Here is a 21,745-nt window from a genome sequence, read left to right on the forward strand (position 1 = left end):
TTTATAGTCTATAGAATTTATTATTTATATATTAATGGGTGTTTTTTTCTGTGTGTATATCTGTGTAACATGCTCATGTCTTGTGCCTACAGAGGCCAGAGGAGGGCAACAGGTCCCCTGGTACTGGAGTTAGAGAGAGTTGTGAGCGGCCCCGTGAGTCCTAGGCACTGAACAGGTCCTCTGGCAGAGCAGCCGGAGCTCTTAACTGCTGAGCCACGTCCCAGCCCCTGTATAGTCTGAGGCTTGTCTTGAATGCTCTGTGGCCTTCTGTTCGCCTTATTTTCCTTGTATTTTATTGTGAACCTATAACTCTGTTCATTGCTTCTTATTTGAATATTGCTGCTTTTTGTTCCACTATTTAAGCAATGTCAGACCCTTCCGGCTCTTGAGTTCTTCACATTTTTGCAGGAGCTCACTTCTTTTTACTTCAGCTAACTCATTGGTGGCAGCTCAAGTGCCTGAAGAATTCTTCAGCATGCAACTACTCACTCCTGAGAGCAATCTCATGTTGCAGAATTACACTATGTGGCTTGTGATGGCATAATCCATGGGTTTCATTTCAGGTGCACGAAGCGGCTTCTCAAAACACTTATTTCTAATGTAGAGCTTTTTAAAAAGCTTACAGCTGGTTCTAGGTGGGCATCAAGGGCAGTCCTAAACCCCAGCAAGGCCTTCGGTCTGCTAGAAAGATGTAACGTGGAAATAAATTTATAACTTGACAGAGAGGATTCTAAGATTTCAACCAGAGATGAAGAAGCATTGTGGGACAAGCTTCCAGAAGGCTGTGTTGTCCTTCAGGACCCGATAGTCTAAGGAGGTTGCAAACAACGGGAAAGAAGGGTGCCTATGAGGGAGGAGTGCACATGACCCTGACTGTGAAGTGTGGAGGTCCCATGAGTTTCTTTCAACCTTAAGCCATGACAAGATTAGATAGGGGGCTGAGGTGGGGTTCTTTTTACAGTTGTTGCTTCTCAGAAGACAAGATATGTGCTTACATTTCACTTACATTCACGTCAGAGAGTACATTTTACTTGGCCTAAGTAGGAAACAGGCTTATGTTATGGGAAACGCATGCAATAATCTCCCTGCTGTTCATTTCTTCCCCTTGCTGATTTGGTTAGTAACACTGAGTTGGGGAATAGCAGGAAGGGGACGGGTAGGGCTCCTGTCCTCAGTTACACTCGTGAGCTGACTTTAACTGGGTACCGTCTGTCAGAACTCCTTTGAGGGGATGCATTCATGGTCCGTCTCTGACAAGGGTTAATGAGCTTTCCGGATGATTTGGTTTTTCAACGTTCTCTTCTTCTAATTCCATAATCCCCAGAGATGGTGGGGAATGTACTTCAAAGTGAGTACTTGAGGTTTAGTTCAAACAGCATCTACTTAAGTAGCTCAGGAAATTGCCTGTCCGGGGCTCTGGGGTGACAGTGCTATAGATTTGTCGCAGTTTTTCGAGTTGGGTGGAAGCAAAGCATTTTATTACATAAAATATGTCCTGGGTCTGTCTTTTCTGCTCATTCCTTACAGAGTTTTGCTTCGGGGACACAGTCCCTGTCCCTCTAGAGTGCTTAATTTTCCCTTATCCAGAGGCACACATTTTCGACTCTGTCCTGTCTGTTAATTACTAGACTCCGGAGGAAGAGTGGTTTGAGCCAGGGCCCCACGTTGTGGAAGTTTCTATATCCGGTAAACTGGCTCCATTCCAGGGCAGAATAATTTATCAACGAATGAAACACCAGCCACTTCCCACTCGTCCTCTGATTGCGTTAAAAGCTCCTCCTTCCCACCCGTACGGAGTGCGCTGGAGTACGGGCTGACAGACATCCTCTCTCCTCCTCTTCATTTTGTTGAATCAGTGCTTTCTGGCACGTATTGGGCTTCTTATTAATAGTAATAAGATGTTCATTCATTGAGTGTCTGGTACTGCCGTCCCTCGCTCTGCCTCGCTGCTGTGCTGAGGCAGGGAAGCAGACTGTAGCACTGATTTCTGGAGCATCAGGTAGTGTTTTTCAGGGCGGGGGAGGGGGGGACGATGACAAAATTAGCAAGTTGACTAACCACTTCCCTTCCTTGTGGCTCTTTAATATTGTAACGGACACAGAAACGTTCAGAAGGACCATAGCACACTGTGGCAAAGAGGGAATGCACAACACAACAGGTGAGTTTCTTTCTTTTAAGTTTTAAAGAGAAGTGTAAAAAGGGTGTCCTGCCGGGCGTCTCTCAGCTTCCGTTTGCAGACGTCTTTAAGGGTCCGTAGGCTGTGGGAAGATGACCCTGGAATGAAGGGAGCAGAAGGGGTTCTGATCAGTAGCAATGAGACAAGGGAGTGAGGGAAAACTCAGCTCTGGGGAAGTCTTGGCGGTTCCAGGCTGGGGCAGTTCTAGAGTTGGTGGCAGCTTCCACTTAGGGAGCGGGTATGTTATCATAAATGGGTTCTCAGTCAGCTACAGAGCCTGCGTGCCTTGGACCTGAAGCCGTTACCTTCTTACGTGGTTGAAATAGTTTCTTGCTTTCATCTTTTTGATAATGGAAAGTGAATATTCAGAGCATTGCACGGGTTCCTCAGGCACTTGTTACCCAGCCCCCAGTAGATCTGGTGTTGTTTCTTAAGTACCATCGCAGTGGGCACCTGCTTTGCGGTGTTGAATTATAGTATTTTGAAACATGTCCCTTGTAAGTATTAAATGAGAGAGACCTAAAATTCCCTAAATGGTCATGCCGATTCATTGGAGATTTCAATTTTGGAGACTGTTAGGTCGTAGGATGGAATGATGACCAATGGGAAGTTAGACTTCGGAGGTCCAGCGAGTCAACGAGCAGGGGATGGGACATCGGATATTTTTGGGGACCAGACTTATTTTAGGCAGAGTTTTGGTTTCATTATATATGGTATTCCCAAGAAGTTTCTTAACTTCTCGTGCCTGAGTTTCCTCACCTCTAATGAAGACAATAATACCAGTTTTCTGAGGGAGGGGGCAAACAGCCAGGGAAAGTTATTCAAACATGGTGCTGGTCCTACAAACTGTTACCTGAAATTATTACAGCAAGGTGAGGGTGGGTCTCTTTCTGGATACTTCGCTGTTCTGGCCATTGTTTACCTCCTGATTATTTGATAGAGGACACATGAGCAAGATTTCCACTGAGAAGTTTGTCCTGGCCCTAAGTACCCCTTGCTCTCCCCACAGCCACCCTCCCTCCAGCTATCCTCCGAATGTGTCTGAAAATGAGCAGTGAGCTCGCCTTGCTCATCTTCTCCGGGAGAAGGAGAGGCAGCAGAGATTTGTGGAAGCTCTCAGAGCCGTGAAGAGCAGACTGGAGGGCAGGGACACCTTCCTGGGCCTTCTAACTGCTGCGGGGATGGGTGTGGCTATGAATGAACACTGCTTTACCTGGGTCTCTTTCTCTAGCTTGGATTTGGTTTTTCTTTGTCTTGAGGAAGTGTCTCCAGGCTGCCCAGGTTTTCTTCCGGTATGGCAAACTGGCGAAATAACTCTTTTCAGTTGTAAGGACAGGGATGGGATCCTGAGGCTGGTAACAAACTGGGCGGTGGAGGTGTTCTCTGGATCACCTTTCCTTCTTCACGTTCTGAGGCCTGTATGGCGCGATTAGGATCGGCTGTCATTGCTCTGTACACAGACCATCTTTCTACTTTAATACTCCCAACATCTCTCTATGATACTCATTAATGTCTTTAGATATAAAGAACTGAGGCACAGGGAGAGGAAGCAACTTTTTGTTATTAATTAGACACCACAGATTTTCCCCCATGTCTGTCTGATTTGAGCACTTGCCTAATAAATAATAGGTTGTTTCAAAAATGTATTGTCAAAACACCTGCAAGGTTCTGCTCTTCGTCTTCCTGAATGAGTTATCAGTAATCTTTTAGCATGGGACGCATGGAAAAGACTTTCTTATAGCAATGTTTTCTTCCCAGAGTGAATTCTTATACTGCCTAATTAGAATCTGGAAATGTGTTGTAAACTTTGACGGATATGAAGGCCGGTGGGGCAGAGGCCCCACTGTAGCGAAATACGTATTGACGAGGGGAAAGAAGCATTCTTTACCATCCTCAGCGGTTGATCTGCTCCGTGGCCGTTTGTCTCACTTGAGCTTGTGCAGAGGGAGCGGGATGTTCACCTAAGTTCGTCTTACAGAGCATGCAGTGCTGTGGTGTGGTCTGTATCAGCTGCAGTGTAGTGCACGTGTCATCCGTGTGACTCATGATGAACCCCGAGGAGGCACTGCAGACATAGGAACTGGTGGGGTCTCGGGGAAGGTGCTGGGGAGAACAGGGCCGAGCACAGTCAGGCATTTTAGACCCTGGCTTTGGTTATCACTCTTTTTTTTTCTAGATTACTGGTGCAACTGCAGAAAATAGAACTGAACGTGTGAATGAAGGGAGAGGTGAATTTCACAGCTTTGGAGAGAGTTTTCCCTCCAACAAAGCAATAATGATTTCATCCCCCACCTTTTTACTGAAAGGGGCAATCTTGGAGGTGGAGCTGAGCAAGCAGTCGTGCAAAGAGATGGCTTGTCTTCTGTCAGGAAATCTGGTACAATGGACACGCATTCATTTTTCCTTATTTATTTATTTTTTTTTTAATCATTGTCCAAAGAACTTCGGTCAACTTGAGAAACTCAGGCGAGCTTTGTCTTTCTGATTGCTGGAAAGGTTTTTGAAATCTTTATTTTTTTCGACAGAGAAAGCCCCTTTTAGAGGGGGAACAAGGGAAGCAGGCATGGAGAGGGAGGATGAGAGAGAGTCTGAGGAGAAACGGATGGAGCGGGAGAGAGGGTTTTTGAGCCCCCCCCTTAGAACCTGGAGCAAGCACAGGCTCCCTACTTCTGCCAAATGCGAGCCATCTTCTGCAATTGCTCCTTCATCTGTTTCCTTCATTTTATTTTTCTGTCTTCAGTGTCTTTATCTCAGAAGAACGCATAACACACAATGTGCAAACTAGCTCCACGGTTGGAAGCTGCTCCACCTTCTGTGTTTAGAGACAGAAGTACCGTTTTGTTTATCAATGCCTGTTTTGTTGTGTGTTCATGTAGTTTTTGAAGGGCTTGGTCCTGGGGACTCATGTTTCCAAATCTTGCTTTTATATCCCAATTTTAAAAACACTTGTCTGTGTCTTTGTATCACTGTTCTTGAGGATGAAAGTTTCTGTTAACGTACGATGAGAAACAGAATAAAAAGTCAGTGCACTTGTGTGTGTAAAAGGGGAATTACTTGCAGGTACTGGCAGAATCTGGATTCCATATAGGTTAGTTGTGTTGGGAGCTGCAAATTGTCCAGTACAGCTCGAAGGAACTGAAAAGTTTACACAGTCAGAATGAGGTCGAGGAGAGAATAGATTCCTGAGGTGTAAGGCTGGATGAACAGAAACGCTTTTGTGTCTATTGCCTGGTTCAGAAATAATTAACGCTCTGGATTGACAGCAGCATCAGGGGCAGCGGTGGCATGCAGACTGGAAACTCTCTTAATACGCGTAGGGTATGATAAAGAGCTGCCCGTGAAAACAAGTGAGGGAGTGTCTGTTAGGACCTCACTGGAAACGTGCATCCAAGATGGTGTAACTGAGAACAGGCTGAGCAAGCGCATGAGATGCTTCTGAACCGTTCCAGGAAGGCACAGCGACCTACGGGGTCTGTGCAGCCAGGGAGATGCTCACCCAGGGAAAGGGCATCCTACGAGGGATGCCAAGGGTCCGAAGCTCAACTCTGGAAACTCCCAAATTTAGCAGATGAGCAGTGGGGAAACAGCCAATCAGGACAGACCACAGCCTGCTGAAGTGGAAACAGCCAATCAGGACAGACCACAGCCTGCTGAAGTGGAAACAGCCAATCAGGACAGACCACAGCCTGCTAAAGTGGAATCCAGAAAGCTGTGACTTCAGAGGAAGTCTAGGGAAGCATGGTCAAGACAAGGACTGGATGTCGACCTGCGTAGAGAGCGAATGCACTTTGAGAACCATAGAAGGATTGTGGAGCCTGCAGGTTCTTTAAAATTGTGCTGTTTTGACAAACTAAGGACATTATGGCTGACGGACTTCATGAAGATGTGAAGACAAGGGAACGCCATACTGATTTCTTGAGTGGTGTTATATTTATGCTCTTATTTCTATTGTCATGAAGTGCGCAAAATTCAAGAAAACAGAAGTAAATTGTTTATGTTATCCTAGATTTACTTCCCCAAAGTAGAAAATGCTTGCAGCCAGCACTTTCTTCATAAGTGTATTTCCAAATGTCAAGGCTACCAGATACAGATTGTTCAGCTGTGTCCCCTGGGACACGGTTGACAGTGGCTGAGGCTATTTTTGATAGTCACAGAATGGGAAAGAGGTATGTTTTTGGCATCTGCTAGCTAAGGCCAGGGGTGCTGTTGTAGGTCCTATACTGTGTATAGCAGCTTCCTTCTCCATCAGAATGTTTGGCACCCAATGCCCGCAATGCCCCAAACACAGAGTATGACGCACATCTGCTCAGTGCCAGTGTAAGTTGTTGTTGGTGGTAGATCACCCTCAGAAGTTGAATATATGGGAGGTGGAGATCTTAATGACTTTCCCATGGTCTGTCTACAGGTTTCCATCATGTAAAGTGATCTCTGCCTCTCTGTTTTTGTCTGTCTGTCCATCTGTCTCCCTCTCTCCTCTCTTTTTCTGCACGAATGCTGTTGCCCATGCAGGTGTGCAGATGTATGTGGAGTTGTGGGAATCGAAAGATGCCTTAAGGCGTTATTGCTCAGGGCAGTCCACTTTGACTTTGAGAGAAGGTTCCTAACTGACTTTGAGCTCACTGTGTGAGTTAGGCAGGCATGCCAGTGAGCCCTGGTGATCTATTTTCCTTGACCCCCACCCCCTGAACAGAAGTCAACATGCTAAGCACTTTTAAAACAGGGTCTTGTCTTACAGGAAGAAGCCACTTGCTTGTTTTTCAGTCGTCTGGCCTCAGACCCAAAATAACCACACAGAAACTATGTTATTTAAAACACTGCTTGGCCCATTAGCTCTAGCTTCTTATTGGCTAACTCTTATATCTTAATTTAACCCATTTCTAGTAATCTGTGTATCGCCACGTGGCTGTGGCTTACCGGGTAAAGTTCTGCCGTCTGTCTCCAGTGGGACTACATGATTTCTCTCTGACTCCACCTCCTTTCCTCCAGCATTCAGTTTAGTTTTCCCTGCCTAGATAAGTTCTGCCCTGCTATAGGTCCAAAGCAGTTCCTTTATTAACCAGTGGTATTCACAGCATGAAAAGGGGAATCCCACATCAGTCTGGTGATTGGGCTCAGGTCCTGGGCTGGAAAGTAGACACATTGACCACTGTTTCTTGGTCCCACAACATGTTTTTTCAATCTGGTTTTCTTATTGATCCTTCTTTGTAGAAATAAGTAAGTGAACGTCAACAATAAAGCCATGAGATGTTTCCCTAGGATTAACTTTCAACAGGATTCTTCTAACGGGTATGAGTAGAAGGCAGTGCTTTACCTGACGGCTGTTAGACTTGTCACACTGGAACTGAACATTTGATGTCTGGTTAGCTCCTATGCTGTAGTGGACAGTAGGGAATTTCTGTAGTCAAAATAATTAAAAAAATATTAGATTCATTTTCTTAAAATGTAGGAAGATCTTCCATTCTCTATTTTTTCTCATTTTATTTTAATATTCTTGATGTATCTAATGTGTTATTGAATAACTATTTTAAAAAGTCCCTTGATATTCATCTCCAAGGCAAGAATTTATTGTCTTTATTCTTTTTGAGTAATTGTCTTTATAATACACATTCTCATAGTAACCTGTCATTCACAATTAGGCTAAGGGTTCTATGATGATGAACACACACACACACACACACACACACACACACACACACATACACACACACACACACAAACATATATCTCTCTTGGAATATATTGTAGAACTTCAAACAAGGGGCTGTCCTGATGTAGAGCAGCTTAATTCTATTAGAATCCAAGCAAACCTATAAGTCAAAACCGTGGCATAAGAGAAGTCTCTTCCCAGATCCTGTCCTTTTCCTTCTTGGTTCTAAGTCTTCCCATCTATGAAGCGAAGAGTCCGTGTAGATCAATATGTAAACTGGCTTGACCAGCTTTCCTCTGTTGAGCACCCATTTGAGCTCCTGAGCCCCATTACCGCCTGATTACCTCTGCTGATGAGGGCTACACTTTGCTCTTCTCTCACACCCCATTTAGAGCTCTGTTCCCGTTTCTTTTTCTAGAGTCCCACTAGTTACTAATGCAAATGTGTCATCTGTATTATTAGCAGTAATTCACAACGCGCTATTATTGTTCTAATGTATTCAGTCCCAGATGGCACCTTCAGAGGGCACCTTAGTGCCCGCACCTCAAGTGGGTCCTTCTGGTGGGCTACTCAGGTAACAAGGCAGATGCCCACAAAGCTGGCTGACATCATTTTCACAAATACTTCCATGATTTGTACCCAAATTCATAAATAGTTTTATACATATTAGACCCATATTTCAGTATTGTTTTATGTTCTTCTCAAAAAAATTTTTTTTTACTTTTAATGCAGTTAATATTTACAAATTAATCTGTGCTCAATTATATCCTTAAGGCAGTGGTTATGTGACCGCATTGCTACATGGGCCACTGCCAGGCACATCCTACTATTGGCTGTTGTCTTAGTTATCCCATATGAAGTCACGAAAACCAATGGTAAATCTGTAACAAAAAGATTTATCTATGAGAAAACCAAGATGTTTTTTTTTTTAAAAAAGTATCATATTAGAATTTTGTAAATGCTATGAAATGAAAATTTCAACAATTAGGCTAAAACATTTTTGAAATTTGAAATGTTTTGAATTAGGATTGGGATAGATTCTTTTGGCTGAAAATATTAAGTTAGATTTAAAACATTTTTGGAGCCAACTTTTCCAAATGAATAATGATGTGTGTAGTTACTACTCTGTCTGTTATTGAAGTTGAATTGAAGCACAGTGAAGGGGGGAACAGCCTCAGGTGTGTGACTGCATCTTAAAGGGCTGCATTAATGTTTATGCAAAAAGAAGATTTAAAAAACTTTTATTTTAAAAAGTGACTAGTACTTTGCCAATGTAGCTCCCTAAGGGCTTCCTCCCCCCGCCCATTCTTTTGTGTTTATATGTGTGTGTGTGTTGCTGCATAACGTTTGAAGCCCTTTTTGCTTCAAAATTTTCCCTACTTACGACATGTTCTGATAGTCACAATTTAGCATATTCCTCAGTTTTGTTAGCACCTTTGGGTAGTATATTGGAGAGGGAAGTAATGAATCGGCCACATTCCAAGAGATATGTATTTTCCTATTAACTTTTTCCGTGTTAATTCTGTCTCGTGAAATCACACTCCACTGGCCAGGGGACTCTCCCAGTGCATCTGCTGTCATGGTGTCGTGCGGCATTCTGCTAGAAAGGTCCAAGCTGCACCAAGGTCAGGCCTCTGCTCCGCAGCACCTTGTCCCCAGGAAGGCTGCGCTGCTTGTCCTAGACCTGGTGTGTATCTCTGTGGGAGCCCTTTCATTTTCTCTATGATTCACCAACTCAAAGCCTCCAAAAAGTCATAAGTTCTGGCAATGCGGATATCACCACTCATAATTCGCATTTCTCCACCGACAGCTGCACCTCTCTGTACACATGAGCTTTTCCAAAGCGCATGAAGGTTGAGATATGTCCTGGACCAACGCCGCTCTTGCTGGAGCCGTAAATATGGGGTTGTCTTAGACTTAACCTCCTGAAAGAAGTGACAGAGTCAAGTGTGTACCATGTAGTGTGCATAAGAATGTGTGAAATGTTCTCTGTAGACATAGAACATGTTGTTCATCAGGACTAATGTGAACATGCAGAAATTATTTTAAGGTCAAATGAAGGTATGCTATAAGAGCAAATTTATTTATTTATTTTTTCCTTTCTTATTTATCTTTAGGCATGTAGATTGAACCCAGGGCCACATGCATACCAAGCAAGCGCTGTGCCAATGATCCGCATTCCTAGCTCCTAATAAACCAGTTTGGTTTTCTTTCTGGAAACGTCTCAAGTAAAAACATGAACAACTATGAAGTTAAAGTTCCTGAGCTCACACAATTTCAAGTATTTCTTATATTCCTTATACTGTAGTGTGGAGCTGCGGGCCGCCTTCCCGCCGCCCCAGCTCCCAGCCACCGGCTAGCTTTACCCGAAATAATTACACGGAAACTGTATTCTTTTAAATACTGCCTGGCCCATTATTTTCTGCCTCTTACTCACATCTTGATTAACCCATATCTAATAATCTGTGTAGCACCACAAAGTGGTGCCTTACCGGGAAGTTTCTAGCATACATCCATCTTGGGCTGGAGCTTCATTGCGTCTGGCCTCTCTCTGAGGAGAGGCACGGCGGTCTGACTAACTCAGGAGAGGCATGGCATCTGACTGAGCCATCTACCTCACTTCCTTCTTCCTGTTCTGTCTACTCCACCCACCTAAGGGCCGGTCTATCAGATGGGCCAGGCAGTTTCTTTATTAATTATCCAATGAAATCATCAGATAGATAGAAGACACACCTACATCACCTTATACTAAAAGTAGAGAATGCTTTGTGCTTGCTAGAAAAGGGCTGTCCCACATAACTTGGAAGATTATGGTTGTTTCCTATATGTAACTGTTACAAAGCTCTTTCCAAAACAGTTATTTTACAGTTGATAACACATCACTTGCAAAGCCCGATAGCATGGGTCCTGGGTCTTGGAAAAGAGCTTACACCACTCTTCCTCAACCATTCTAAGAAAACTGCTATCAAATAAAGAAACAAACACAATTACATTAATGTTCCCCCTTGAAAACAAATGTGCTGTCCAGTCTTTATTAACTTGATACACACTGGAGTCACCTGAGAACGGGAACTTCCAATGTGGAGCTGCTTCCATCAGACTGGCTGGTGCACATATTTTTCCGCATTGTCTTGACTAGTGATTGATGTGGGAGGGCCTAACTGTCCGTGTTGCCATCCTGGGCATGTTGTGTAAGAAGCAAGCCAGGAAGTCATGAGGAGCAAGCTCAGCAAGCAGCATTGCTCAGTGGCTTCTGCATTACATAGAACACAATCATTTAGACAGGGTAGTCGAACTTGCCGTTTATTATAAAACAGTTGTTTCATGACGTGTGTGTGTGTGTGTGTATGTGTGAGTGTGTATGTGTGTATCTGTATATCTGTGTGTGTACGTGTGAGTGTGTATGTGGGCATATGTGTGTGTATGTGTGTATGTATGTATGTGTGAGTGTGTATGTGTGTATGTGTGTGGTGTGTGTATGTGTATATGTGTACATGTGTGTATGTGTGTGCAGTGTGTGTGGTGTGTGTGTGTACTTGTGTGTCTATGTGTACGTGTGTGTATGTATTTGTATGCGCATGTGTGGTGTAAGTGTGCGGTGTACTGGCTGGGGTTACAGTGGCTGTGGGGACCCCAGGCCCCCACTCAGGCTTGCATAGCAGATGCTCCTAACTCCTGAGATAGAGCTCTGTGGGGCTGACAGGTACCTGGGTTTTGTTGCTATTAGTTTATATTTTCTAGGAATTTTGATTCTTAAAGATAGCATATTTTATAGTGTGTCTGTGTGGAGGGCCCTACTTCTCTTTAGCAGTTATTTTAAGACCTTGCATGCCATTTCTACACTTTTCTTACAATGAATTTGTTAACAGGTTTGGGTTATCTCTGTTCTGGAGTTATTATATGGAGAAAATTATGGGAGCATTCATGTAAATGGTGACCATTTCTCCAAGTGATCCTGGCAATTTTGTTGAAGATTCAGTTTTCTGAGATGTTGGTCTCTAAACTTGTCCTTTTAAACCCATATTTAAATAACTATAAATCTCTGCCTACTTCATATATATGTATGTATATGTATGTGTGTATGCATTATGGGGATATGTTGAAATGGGTACACACACATGTGTATACACATAGATAGACACATCAAAATTTTCCTTGCATAAAATGGTTTTATTCCCCTATTTTGTTCCAGAGATTTCATTTAAGTTTTGTTTAATAACCTACTGGGAAGGTAAATCGCTTAATACTTTTTCATATTGCAATTGTGGGTTTTTATATGCAGAAATGGAAACCAAAACTTTGACATCCATTTACTAGACTATGAATTAGCATAAATGTACAACAAATATATTAACAGAGCAAAGCACCACTGTCTTTTGTGCCTTTACCTGAGAAACACCAGTCCCTCCTCCCGTTCCCAACAGACACTCATGCTTAATAAAGGGGGTGAGGAAATGGTGCCGTGGAAAATATCTGTTAATTACATGTTCTCAGGTGGTCAGATATTCCCATACGAGTATTTTCTAGTCTCCCTTTATCGCCATCAGATTCAGTGTATAAGAAGATGAATTTGGAATATATCACTGAGCGTGACCATTTCTACATTTGTGCATCTGAAAAGTAGTCGGCTCACCTAAATGAACTGTGTTAAAGATTTTGCTGCATATTTTTCTTTTAATTGAAAATAGATTTTTTTTTCATACAGTATGTTGTGGTCATGATTTTCCCTCCCCCATCTCCTCCCAGATCCTCCCCACTTTCTTACCCACCCAAAGCCACACTTATCCCTATTAGAAAAGAAATAGTCTTCTAAAACCAATAATAAAATAGACAGACTAGAATAGGGTGAAAGATATAAAGAATAGACAAAGAACCACAGAAGTAGCACAAGAAACACACACACGTACTTGTCACCCATACAGAAATCCCATAAAACACAAAATCAGAACCATAGTGCAAAAGCAACAGACCTGTAAGACAAAACCAAAAACAATAGCAAAAACGACTCCCTTCCTCTCAAAATTCAAGGCACCGCTGAGTTCATTTTGTGTTGGCATCTGTTACTGCGTGTGGGGCCTGTCCTTGAGAGTGAGTGGTTTGAATACCCAGAGAGGCCCCTTTGGAGAAAATATCTTTTTCTTTGCAAGTGGTAATCCATTGGAGATAGTTTGGGTGCTACGGATGAGGCCTTGTGTCTGCTTCCTCCTCAGCACTGGGGCAGAGCTGCCTTTGAAGTGGTCTTTAAGCATCTAACGTGCTCCAGTGTGGGTAGAGCCCTCACTGTCAGCTCCTTCTCTCCTTCGGGGCATGTGGAAGCCTCTGAGCCTCAGTGTGCACAGCGAGTGGGTGGAGCATGTTTGCATGGCTGGCTGTTTGTCTGCACTCTGGGCTCAGGCTGCTGATTTTGTGCACCTAATTGCCACTGTGACGTCTGCTGTATGCATCGTTCCCTAGTCATTGCTCCAGTGGGACTCTCTTGGCGTATGTAGTTTTTCTTGAATCATTTTTATTCAGAAAATGGAAGGGACTTCAGATTAGGTACAGGGCTTTTATTATTCTTTGGTCAGGAAAAGCTAATACTTAGATAAGTATTTTTATATAATTATCTGTGTTGTTAATGGGTCACTCCATGGTTCTTTCTTAAAGCATAGGATTGTTTTTTTGTTTTTTTTTTTTTTTTTTTTTTTTTTTTTTTTTTTGGTGTGCGCAGAATAGCATACCGAAGTCATTAAGAGAGTGGTGGTTTCTCATAGATGGTCTAAGAACACAAGCTGATGGAATGGTTGAGTGGGGTGATGTTGGGATGACTGGGCACGAGATGGCAAAAGGGTGGTCACAGAACGAAGCCTTACATTTTTATGTTGTGGAGCAGAGCCCCAAGTGTGCAGAAGAGTTGTTACATGCCTACCAAATCTGCTTCCACGGAAATGGAGTTGTAGATGAGCGTATGAGTAGCCAATTCGGAACTCGGGCCTTAGGACTCTCCCTACTTTAAGTGTGACCGTGAAGCTGTCCTTAGGCGTGGCAGTCACCCCTGGGTCTGGGCTGGAAAACTCTGTTGACTGCTATGCTCTCTTCCTCCAGACTCGCTGGAACCCCAGACAGTTGTGATGTTGCTAATCATATCTTGACAATAATGCTCTAGGCAGGAAGTCAGAAAGAGGCTTGGCTGATGAAGGACCTGCCAACCTGCAGTGCGGGGTTACCTGGTTTCATGGTAATGGCCATTTAAGTTAAACTCCAACTGATAGATAGAATTTTGTTGGCTTGAGCTCTGCCCGTGTTTAGCAATGAGCGAGTTAGATTTGAATCTGCATGCCTCTGTGCCCTTGTTGATTGTCTTTTTTTGAGATTGTGAAAGAGCTTAACAGTTCTGAATTTACAATACAGCAGGTACTGAGTCGAGGTCATTTTGCTTTCTGTCATTTATTGCTCACAACCAAGTAGTAAGTTGAGAATTGTTATCAGGACTTTATTGATGTGCATGGTCGGGAAAATGGTGATAACTGACTTCCGCAAAGGCCTGGAGTTAGTCATGGAAGGTTTGAAGCTCTGATCAGTAACCCCAGAGCTGTCAATCGTAAGATGACTAACTTTAGAACTGTGCCTAGGAAATGTGGAACACCCCATAATCGCCACTTCCGTTCTGAATGCCTTAGAGCAGGCATCCTAACCGGGTGTCCGTTACAGTGAAGGTATGATGGGCTGCGCTCGGGGGAACCAGGGGTTTCCTAGCAGGGGCCACGGAAGCCTGAGCACCTCAGTGCATGGCCTGAAAAACCGAAGAGCAACTGCTTGGGTGTGAAATGAGATGGCTGTGTCCGCCTTTGGTGCGGTGTTGGGGATCTGAACGCAGATCCTCACGCTCGCTCGTGCAGCAAGCCCTTTGGTGCAGGTGTTGGGGATCTAAGCCCTATATGAGGTGAGTCGGCAACTCTAGTTCTAAGTTTAACATTTTTTTTTTCTCCTGACAGAAGCAGTCTTTCACTTGGTCAAACAAACCTATAAAACCATGAAAGAAACAGGGTTAACACAATAACATCTTGCCTCTGGTGTTTGTAAATGATCTGCGTATACTTGGTTTGGCAAACTTTACTTTCTGATTGAAGCTTATCAGTGAAATACAGTGGATTCTTTTTGTTTTTCAAATAAGCTAGTTTATTTGTAAATTTAGTCACGATACATAATTGACCTAAAAATTTCAATAGGATAATGTCTGAAATTACTTGAAGGCCACCCAATCACACTCACTTCCCAGTCTTCCCATGTCCACCCCACTCCCCATGACCTCCTCCAAGAAAGCAGTCCGTTTGGTACGGTCCATATATTCGCTGGAGTTTGGTCAAATACCTAGTGGCCAGAGGTCTGAGGAAGGATGAGTCTTTCTCTTTCCTGCGCCCATGCTAGAAATCATCAACCGAGGAGAGCCCTGTGGTCGCCTGAGCCAGCTCTCTATTGCCCATGCGGCCATACGCACCTCTGTGCTGTGGGTCAGCAAGGGGTGGAGGCAGCTCTCCATGTCACCCTCCCTGTGCTGTGGGCCAGTGAGGTGTGAGCCTTGTCCTCTTTCCAAGTGGAAAGCCAGCTCTCCCCCACACAGGGTATCAAGCCACTGCGGCCGAGGTGCAGGACCAGCTTTCCTGCTCCCGCAGCATTGGAGGGTCGCTGTGTGACTGTCCACCAGGGATAGACGGGCTCCCTCCCACACCTATGTTAACATGACCTCAGGTAGCAGCCCAGGTTACAGGGGCCTGCATGGTCTTAGGTGGTAACATAGGTCGTAGATATCAATGCGACCCTTGACTGTATCAAGACCACTGGCCGGCTCATGCCCTCAGTGCCTGCGTGGGCCAAGAGCTCCGCGGGCCTAGGTCACTCACTTCAGCTTGGTGCCCCAAAACAGCTAAGTCTGAGGATATCACCAAGGAATCAGGCAGTGGCTCAGACTGCATAGGTCCACATGAGCCTCAGGCTTCATCACAGACTGGGGCAGCAGCATGCACCACCAACACTAACGTGGCACAGGTGGCATCTCAAGCCACACTAGTCCTCCATGGAGGTCCAATCCGGAAAGTTAACCTTTCCCCATCTTGGGCCTCTGTTTTTGCCCAGAGCCACAGGGGAACAAAATGGCAGTTTTGTTTTTGTGTGTGTCTGTAGAAGCTCTAGGCTGTTGTACACCATCCTGCCAACCCTGCTTGGCAGTGCCCGATCTTCTATCTACCTTTCTCCAGGGTGCACACCACTCTGTTTTTCTATCTTTTTCTCCTTCCCATTACATAGTTGTTCTTTCTAGTGTTTCTGACATCGCCACCGCGGGCCTGCAAGAGACTTTCTGTGTACGACCAACCAGACCCCAAATAATGACATGGAGACTTATTAATTATGAAAGCTCGGCCTTTAGTTTGGGCTTGTCCTGCTACCTCTTATAACTTAAATTAACCTGTTTATATTCATCTACATTCTGCTGTAGGGTGTGACCTCACTTACACCTTGTACCTCCTGTTTCCTCTCTGTGTTTTGCTGTCTTCTCCCATGCTCCTGGATTCCTTCTGCTCTTCCTCTCTCTCCCTGGAGATCCCACTGATCCCCTCCTGCCTACCTGTTGGCCGTTCAGCTTTTTATTACACCAATCACAGCAACACATCACACGGTGTACTGATATCCCAATAGCACAGGCTGGCCCTCGGCTCTAGAATTCTTAAATAGGATGAAGAAAGTCTCTGACGATAAATATCTGCGATGTTGTTACAATGGTCAGACTCCTTGGAATACAAACATATGTTAAAGCAATTTGCTTAAAGTTATAATATTTAAAAATGTGTGCTCTCCTACGTGTGTCTTTGTCATTCATGGGATAGTGCACACGTGTGCGTACACAGACAGACCACACACATGCAGACAACAAAAAAGTGATGCTGCCCTTAGACCTCTGTGTGTTCGTGCAGGTACACACATGTGCATATACAGAATAGGACACACGCATGCAGACCTCAGCAAAGTTTACTATGAACTCTAACTATGTAATTACATAAGATTTTAAGAATTTATTTGTTCTAAATATCATGCTTTCTCCTAAATTGATATTTGACTTGTTCAACATAAAGAGTACTTGGTTTTGACAATGCATTATATGTATGAATATTTTCATTAATTGCTTGAGAATTGCATCCAAGTCATTCCTGTCATAGTCACCCTACTGTTCACCTCCTACCTCACCTGCAACCTCCATCATCTCTCTTTTAAATTATCCAATTCGTGCTGCCCATATAGTCCTGGATGAGGGAGAGTTCCTTGGAACGTGGTCCATATTCCTGGATCCAAACCTTAAAGAGAACGAACTCTCCCTTCCTGAGAGGCCATCAACTGTCCACAGCACCGTAGTTGAGGGCGGAAGCTCCGTCCGTGTCCAGAGACGGTCTCTCTTTGATCTCCCCTGGGCCTCGGGGAGGGAGTGTGGTAGACACGTCCCATTTGCAACTGAGTCCTCCGACGTCACTCACTCTTTAGGCTTTGACGACTTGAAAGATTTTTGCATTAGCCCTTGTCCTTTGCCCAAAGCAGTTTCTCTGAAGATTAGTTGTGCTAATCTAGGTTCAGGATTGGTCCAAACCCTGTGACCCTCTGGAGATGATGAGAGATGCCACTGTATTAGGTTTGGATGGTCTTAAAAGCTGAAGAAAGCTTTGACATCTTTTCTAGGTAGTTGGTAATTAGTACTTTATGCAGGCATGTAAGGTGTGTCCCACCCAGAGATGTCCTGCTAACCTTTAGATAGGTTCATAGCAAAATAAATAGAGAATATATAAAACCTGAAAGTGCATGGATTCTTATGTATTCATTACATATATATATATATATCATGTGTAATATACACATGTATCAAAATTAATAGTCATTAGCTCCCTCATTATACCGTCTCTTAAACTGAAATTCTGGGGATTAGTGCAGTGGTTTTGGATGAGCATGAAGGTGGAAACAGGACCCTCCCAGCATCTGGCTGATATCCCGTCCTCAGAGACACGATATAAGGCAGATCTCAGCTCTGTGAACTCAGGTTGCTGTAAACCTGGAGGCTTCAGGAGCACACACAGTCAGATGGCTGGTGCGTGATTACCGCGAACTCAGCTCCTGCAGGTGCTGCTGTGATCTCTGGTCCTGCCTATCAATCACCCCTTCCGCCCTCTCCTTTGTACCTGAAAGTTTGCCAGAACGACCAGAACCTTCGTAAAGCTGGAGTGTTTTATGGCATTTGGAAGAACCGAAGTGCGTCAGTCGCAGAACAATGCCGTGTTAGCCCGCTGTGCAGGGTTTGTTTTCCTTTGCCCAGGGTATACCCGCTCTTGGCTTGACACCAGTTTCCTCTGAGGTCCCTTTAATGGGACCTTGCAGGTTAGCCACAGAACTGCGCGCACTCAGCCACAGTTCTCTCTCCTCACCTACATAGTTCGAGGAACTGCTTATTTAAATTTAGATTCCGTTTCTGATGAAGTGTTTTGACTAAGTAATACCAGCTTGATGCTATTTAAAATATTTTGACAGATGGGAAAATTGTTTCAGTCTGACTTGAGCAATACTTTATTGCAGTATTTTGCAACTTAGAAAAGAATTGGTAAAGGTACTCGCTTGTTCCCTGAAATAACACCCTTCCTTTCTCCCCGAGAGGAGCAAGGCCTCCATTCAGTCAGAGATTACAATATGTGTGTTGTGTATGCTAAGATTTCGTGCGATTTAAGCAAGAGGGAACATTTGGGAACTATTTCCAAACAGGGAACACTTATTGTTCTGTGAGCAAACAGAACCTAAAGAAGTTCTGCGAGGATTGCTGAAGTGAAACTTTACAAGCCTCCGTGGGCCCTGCTGCGTGGTTCATTCTGTGGCAAAGCCACCAGAACTTAGAGTCTGTGAGGGCAAGGTGTGGACCCAGCCACATCGATGTCCATGATTTAGAATAAGTTTTAATTGATTCGGTTATTTCAAGTTTATCATGAAGGAACGGCAACAAAACAGCACCCACCAAAACCCCGACGTTTCTCGTCTGCTCATTACACACATTTGCTGCAGGGCCCTACTGGAAGAACCGGTCAGTGGCTTCCTTAGGCCAGCACAGCTCAGCACAACTGCTTGTGGGAACTGGCTACACGTGTGCCTTCCAGACCTTGTGAATCAGACGTAGGTGAACAAATCACATGGGTCTTAGCGAGGCCCCTTTAGCTGTCTTGGCCATAGGGAGACTTTGTAAATACCATACCCACTTTCTTCATAGGAAGGAGACTTGGAAGGGATTGCAGCACATGGTTTCCAGGATGTTTTAACTACAGAAATCTTGATAACGCTTTACCGAGGCATTGTTTGGCATCAGGTTGTGATTAAACTACCAGAGTGGGTCTTTCTTGAGAGGAGGACCCAAGATGGCCCACAAGTCCTATGTATTCCGTTGTCAGGATGTATTCCATTATTCTAGTCATGGACTGGCCTGGCATTGAGGAGCATCACCAAAATCATAGCTGTGTGTCAGCAACAGCCTATTGCTGATTAGACCAGGAGCGCTGTCCATAAAATGATAAATATATACTCAGCTTTAGGATTTTTTTCTTCTCACTGGGCACAGCCAGCACTCAGTGTGACCCCTTGTCCAGTGCTGGCATTTCCTTCAGGTCAGACAAAGAACTCAGAACGCAAACTGGGCTCTTTCCAAATGTAGAACCAGAAGAAAGGGAAGTTGATGTTTTCTCAAGGTCTCTTAGTAGCATGTGTAAGCCCGCTATTCACACACAGACACAGACACACACACACACACACACACACACACACACACACACACACAAACACATGACACATGGGGAGGGAGAGGAAGGGAGGGAGGGAGAGAGGATGGGGCAGAGGGAGGGAGAGAGGGAGGGAGAGAAAGAGAGAAGGAGGAAAGGAAAGAGAGGGAGGGAAAGAGAGAGGGAGGGAGGGAGGGAGAGGGAGGGAAAGAGAGAGGAAGGGAAGGAGAGAGGCAGGGAGAGAGGGAGGGAGGGAGAGAAAGAGAGAGTGGAAGAGAAAAAGAGGGAGAGAAGGAGGGAAGAAGGGAAGGAGAGAGAGGGAGGGATAGAGAGAAGGAGAGAGGGGAGGAGGGAGGGAGAGAAAGAAAGAGGGAGGGAGAGAAGGAGGGAAGGAGAGAGGGAGAGAATTTGAATCACATTCCATACTGTGAAGGACACCGAGCCTCAGTATCTACTACCTAACGTAGTTATGAGATTCTACTGTATTTATCTCTTTCTGGTGTTTCAAAGAAAATTCTTAAGTAAAATCTGACAATTAATACCTGTAGGTATTTTTATATCATTAAGTAAGCTTTAATAAGTTCTGCATTTTAGTATCATATTTTTACATTAATTACATATTGATTTTGTTCATTTACTTCTGGGGAGGCTTGGTGGAGACAAAGATACCAATTGATTAATGTTATTATAACCAGAATTATGCACTTAATGCTTTGAGGAGATACTTAGTTCCAGACAGTGTATTAAGTGCAGTTAATTTTACATTGAATTAATACATTTTATCCTCACAGTCAATTTATAACAAAGGTTTTTAATTTTTTAATATGATCCCTAGTGAAAATGATACATTCTTCTCTTGCATAGGTATTCCGTGTGAGTGAGGGAAACTACAGATCTGCTTATATGATGTCTTATAATTTATATTTTCTGCTGCAATGCCAGGAGTTTCTTTCTGGAAGGCCTAGGGACCAGGAGGTGAGGTTGGAGAAGGTGGCCTGGACACCGAATGTAGAGACGCTGTCATACAACTATACCTCTTGCTTAGAATATGTTTGGTCTTTAGAGAAAGTTTTTTTTAATAATTATTTATTATGTATACAATATTCTGTCTGTATGTCTGCAGGCCAGAAGAGGGCACCAGATGTCATTACAGATGGTTGTGAGGCACCATGTGGTTGCCAGGAATTGAACTCAGGACCTCTGGAAGAGCAGACAGTGCTCTTAACCACTGAGCCATCTCTCCAGCCCGAGAAAGTTTTTCTAAAAGGGACAATGGAAATGAATTTGAAAGGGAAATGGAATTTGCCCTCAAAGTCCCCATTTGGCACTACCATGGAAAATCTACTTAAAGCAGCTCAGGGAACAACTGAGGAAAAGCTTCAACTCCATCTTTTTAATGGGACGCTTCTAGGCTGTGAGGGGAGGGTGGGAAGGAGCTGGGCCTGGGGGTATACACACCTCCCCGGGCACAGCACTCGGTGTGAAGGACACCAAGCATGGCTGTGCATTAATAACAGCTCCAGAGTTTATTCCTTCCCCAGTACTGTTCAGTTGACTTGAAATGTGTATTAGGTATACAGATAAGGAGCTCAGAGCAGGAGAGCAATGACACAGATTTACTGGGTCTCCAGCACCTTGCCTGGCCTGTTGTTGTCTTCTCAGAAGTCGCCACCCTTTCTGCATTCTTATGTGGCCTTCCAGAATATGGCACTTGGTGTGTCTGTGAGAGTATGTGCAAATATCAATGCATAACAACTCATCATTTTTATGCCCTTCTTCTTCTTCTTCTTCTTCTTCTTCTTCTTCTTCTTCTTCTTCTTCTTCTTCTTCTTCTTCTTCTTCTTCTTCTTCTTCTTCTTCTTCTTCTTCTCCTTCTCCTCCTCCTCCTCCTCCTCCTCCTCCTCCTCCTCCTCCTCCTCCTCCTCCTCCTCCTCCTCCTCCTCCTCTTCTGTTCCTCAGAGGTCCTCTGCACAGCTATATAATATTTCCCTGTATGGATTTTATAAAATTAACCCAACGGGCTTTCTGTTAGCAGGCGTTAAGTGGTTTCTAGTATTTTGCACACCTGGATATTTTAGATGCAAATGGCGCTCAAACCATAGGTCCACCGTGAGGCCAATTATTCTTAGGAGAAGCTTTGCAGCCTGGAAGCAA

The 21,745-nt window shown here is 44.2% G+C and overlaps 1 protein-coding gene across 1 annotated transcript in view; it reads left to right on the top strand.

The window, feature by feature from the left end:
* Window positions 1-2,132: 2,132 nt before the first annotated feature.
* Hdac9 (histone deacetylase 9) overlaps window positions 2,133-21,745 on the top strand; it is a 617,997-nt gene continuing 598,384 nt past the window's right edge. The window contains exon 1 of the mRNA XM_038336352.1: window positions 2,133-2,158. Coding sequence (XP_038192280.1) covers window positions 2,143-2,158 — 16 coding nt within the window. The 5' untranslated portion in view covers window positions 2,133-2,142. The remainder of the gene's footprint in view (window positions 2,159-21,745) is intronic.

Source organism: Arvicola amphibius, chromosome 7 (assembly GCF_903992535.2).
Source record: "Arvicola amphibius chromosome 7, mArvAmp1.2, whole genome shotgun sequence".
Taxonomy (NCBI): Eukaryota; Metazoa; Chordata; class Mammalia; order Rodentia; family Cricetidae; genus Arvicola; species Arvicola amphibius.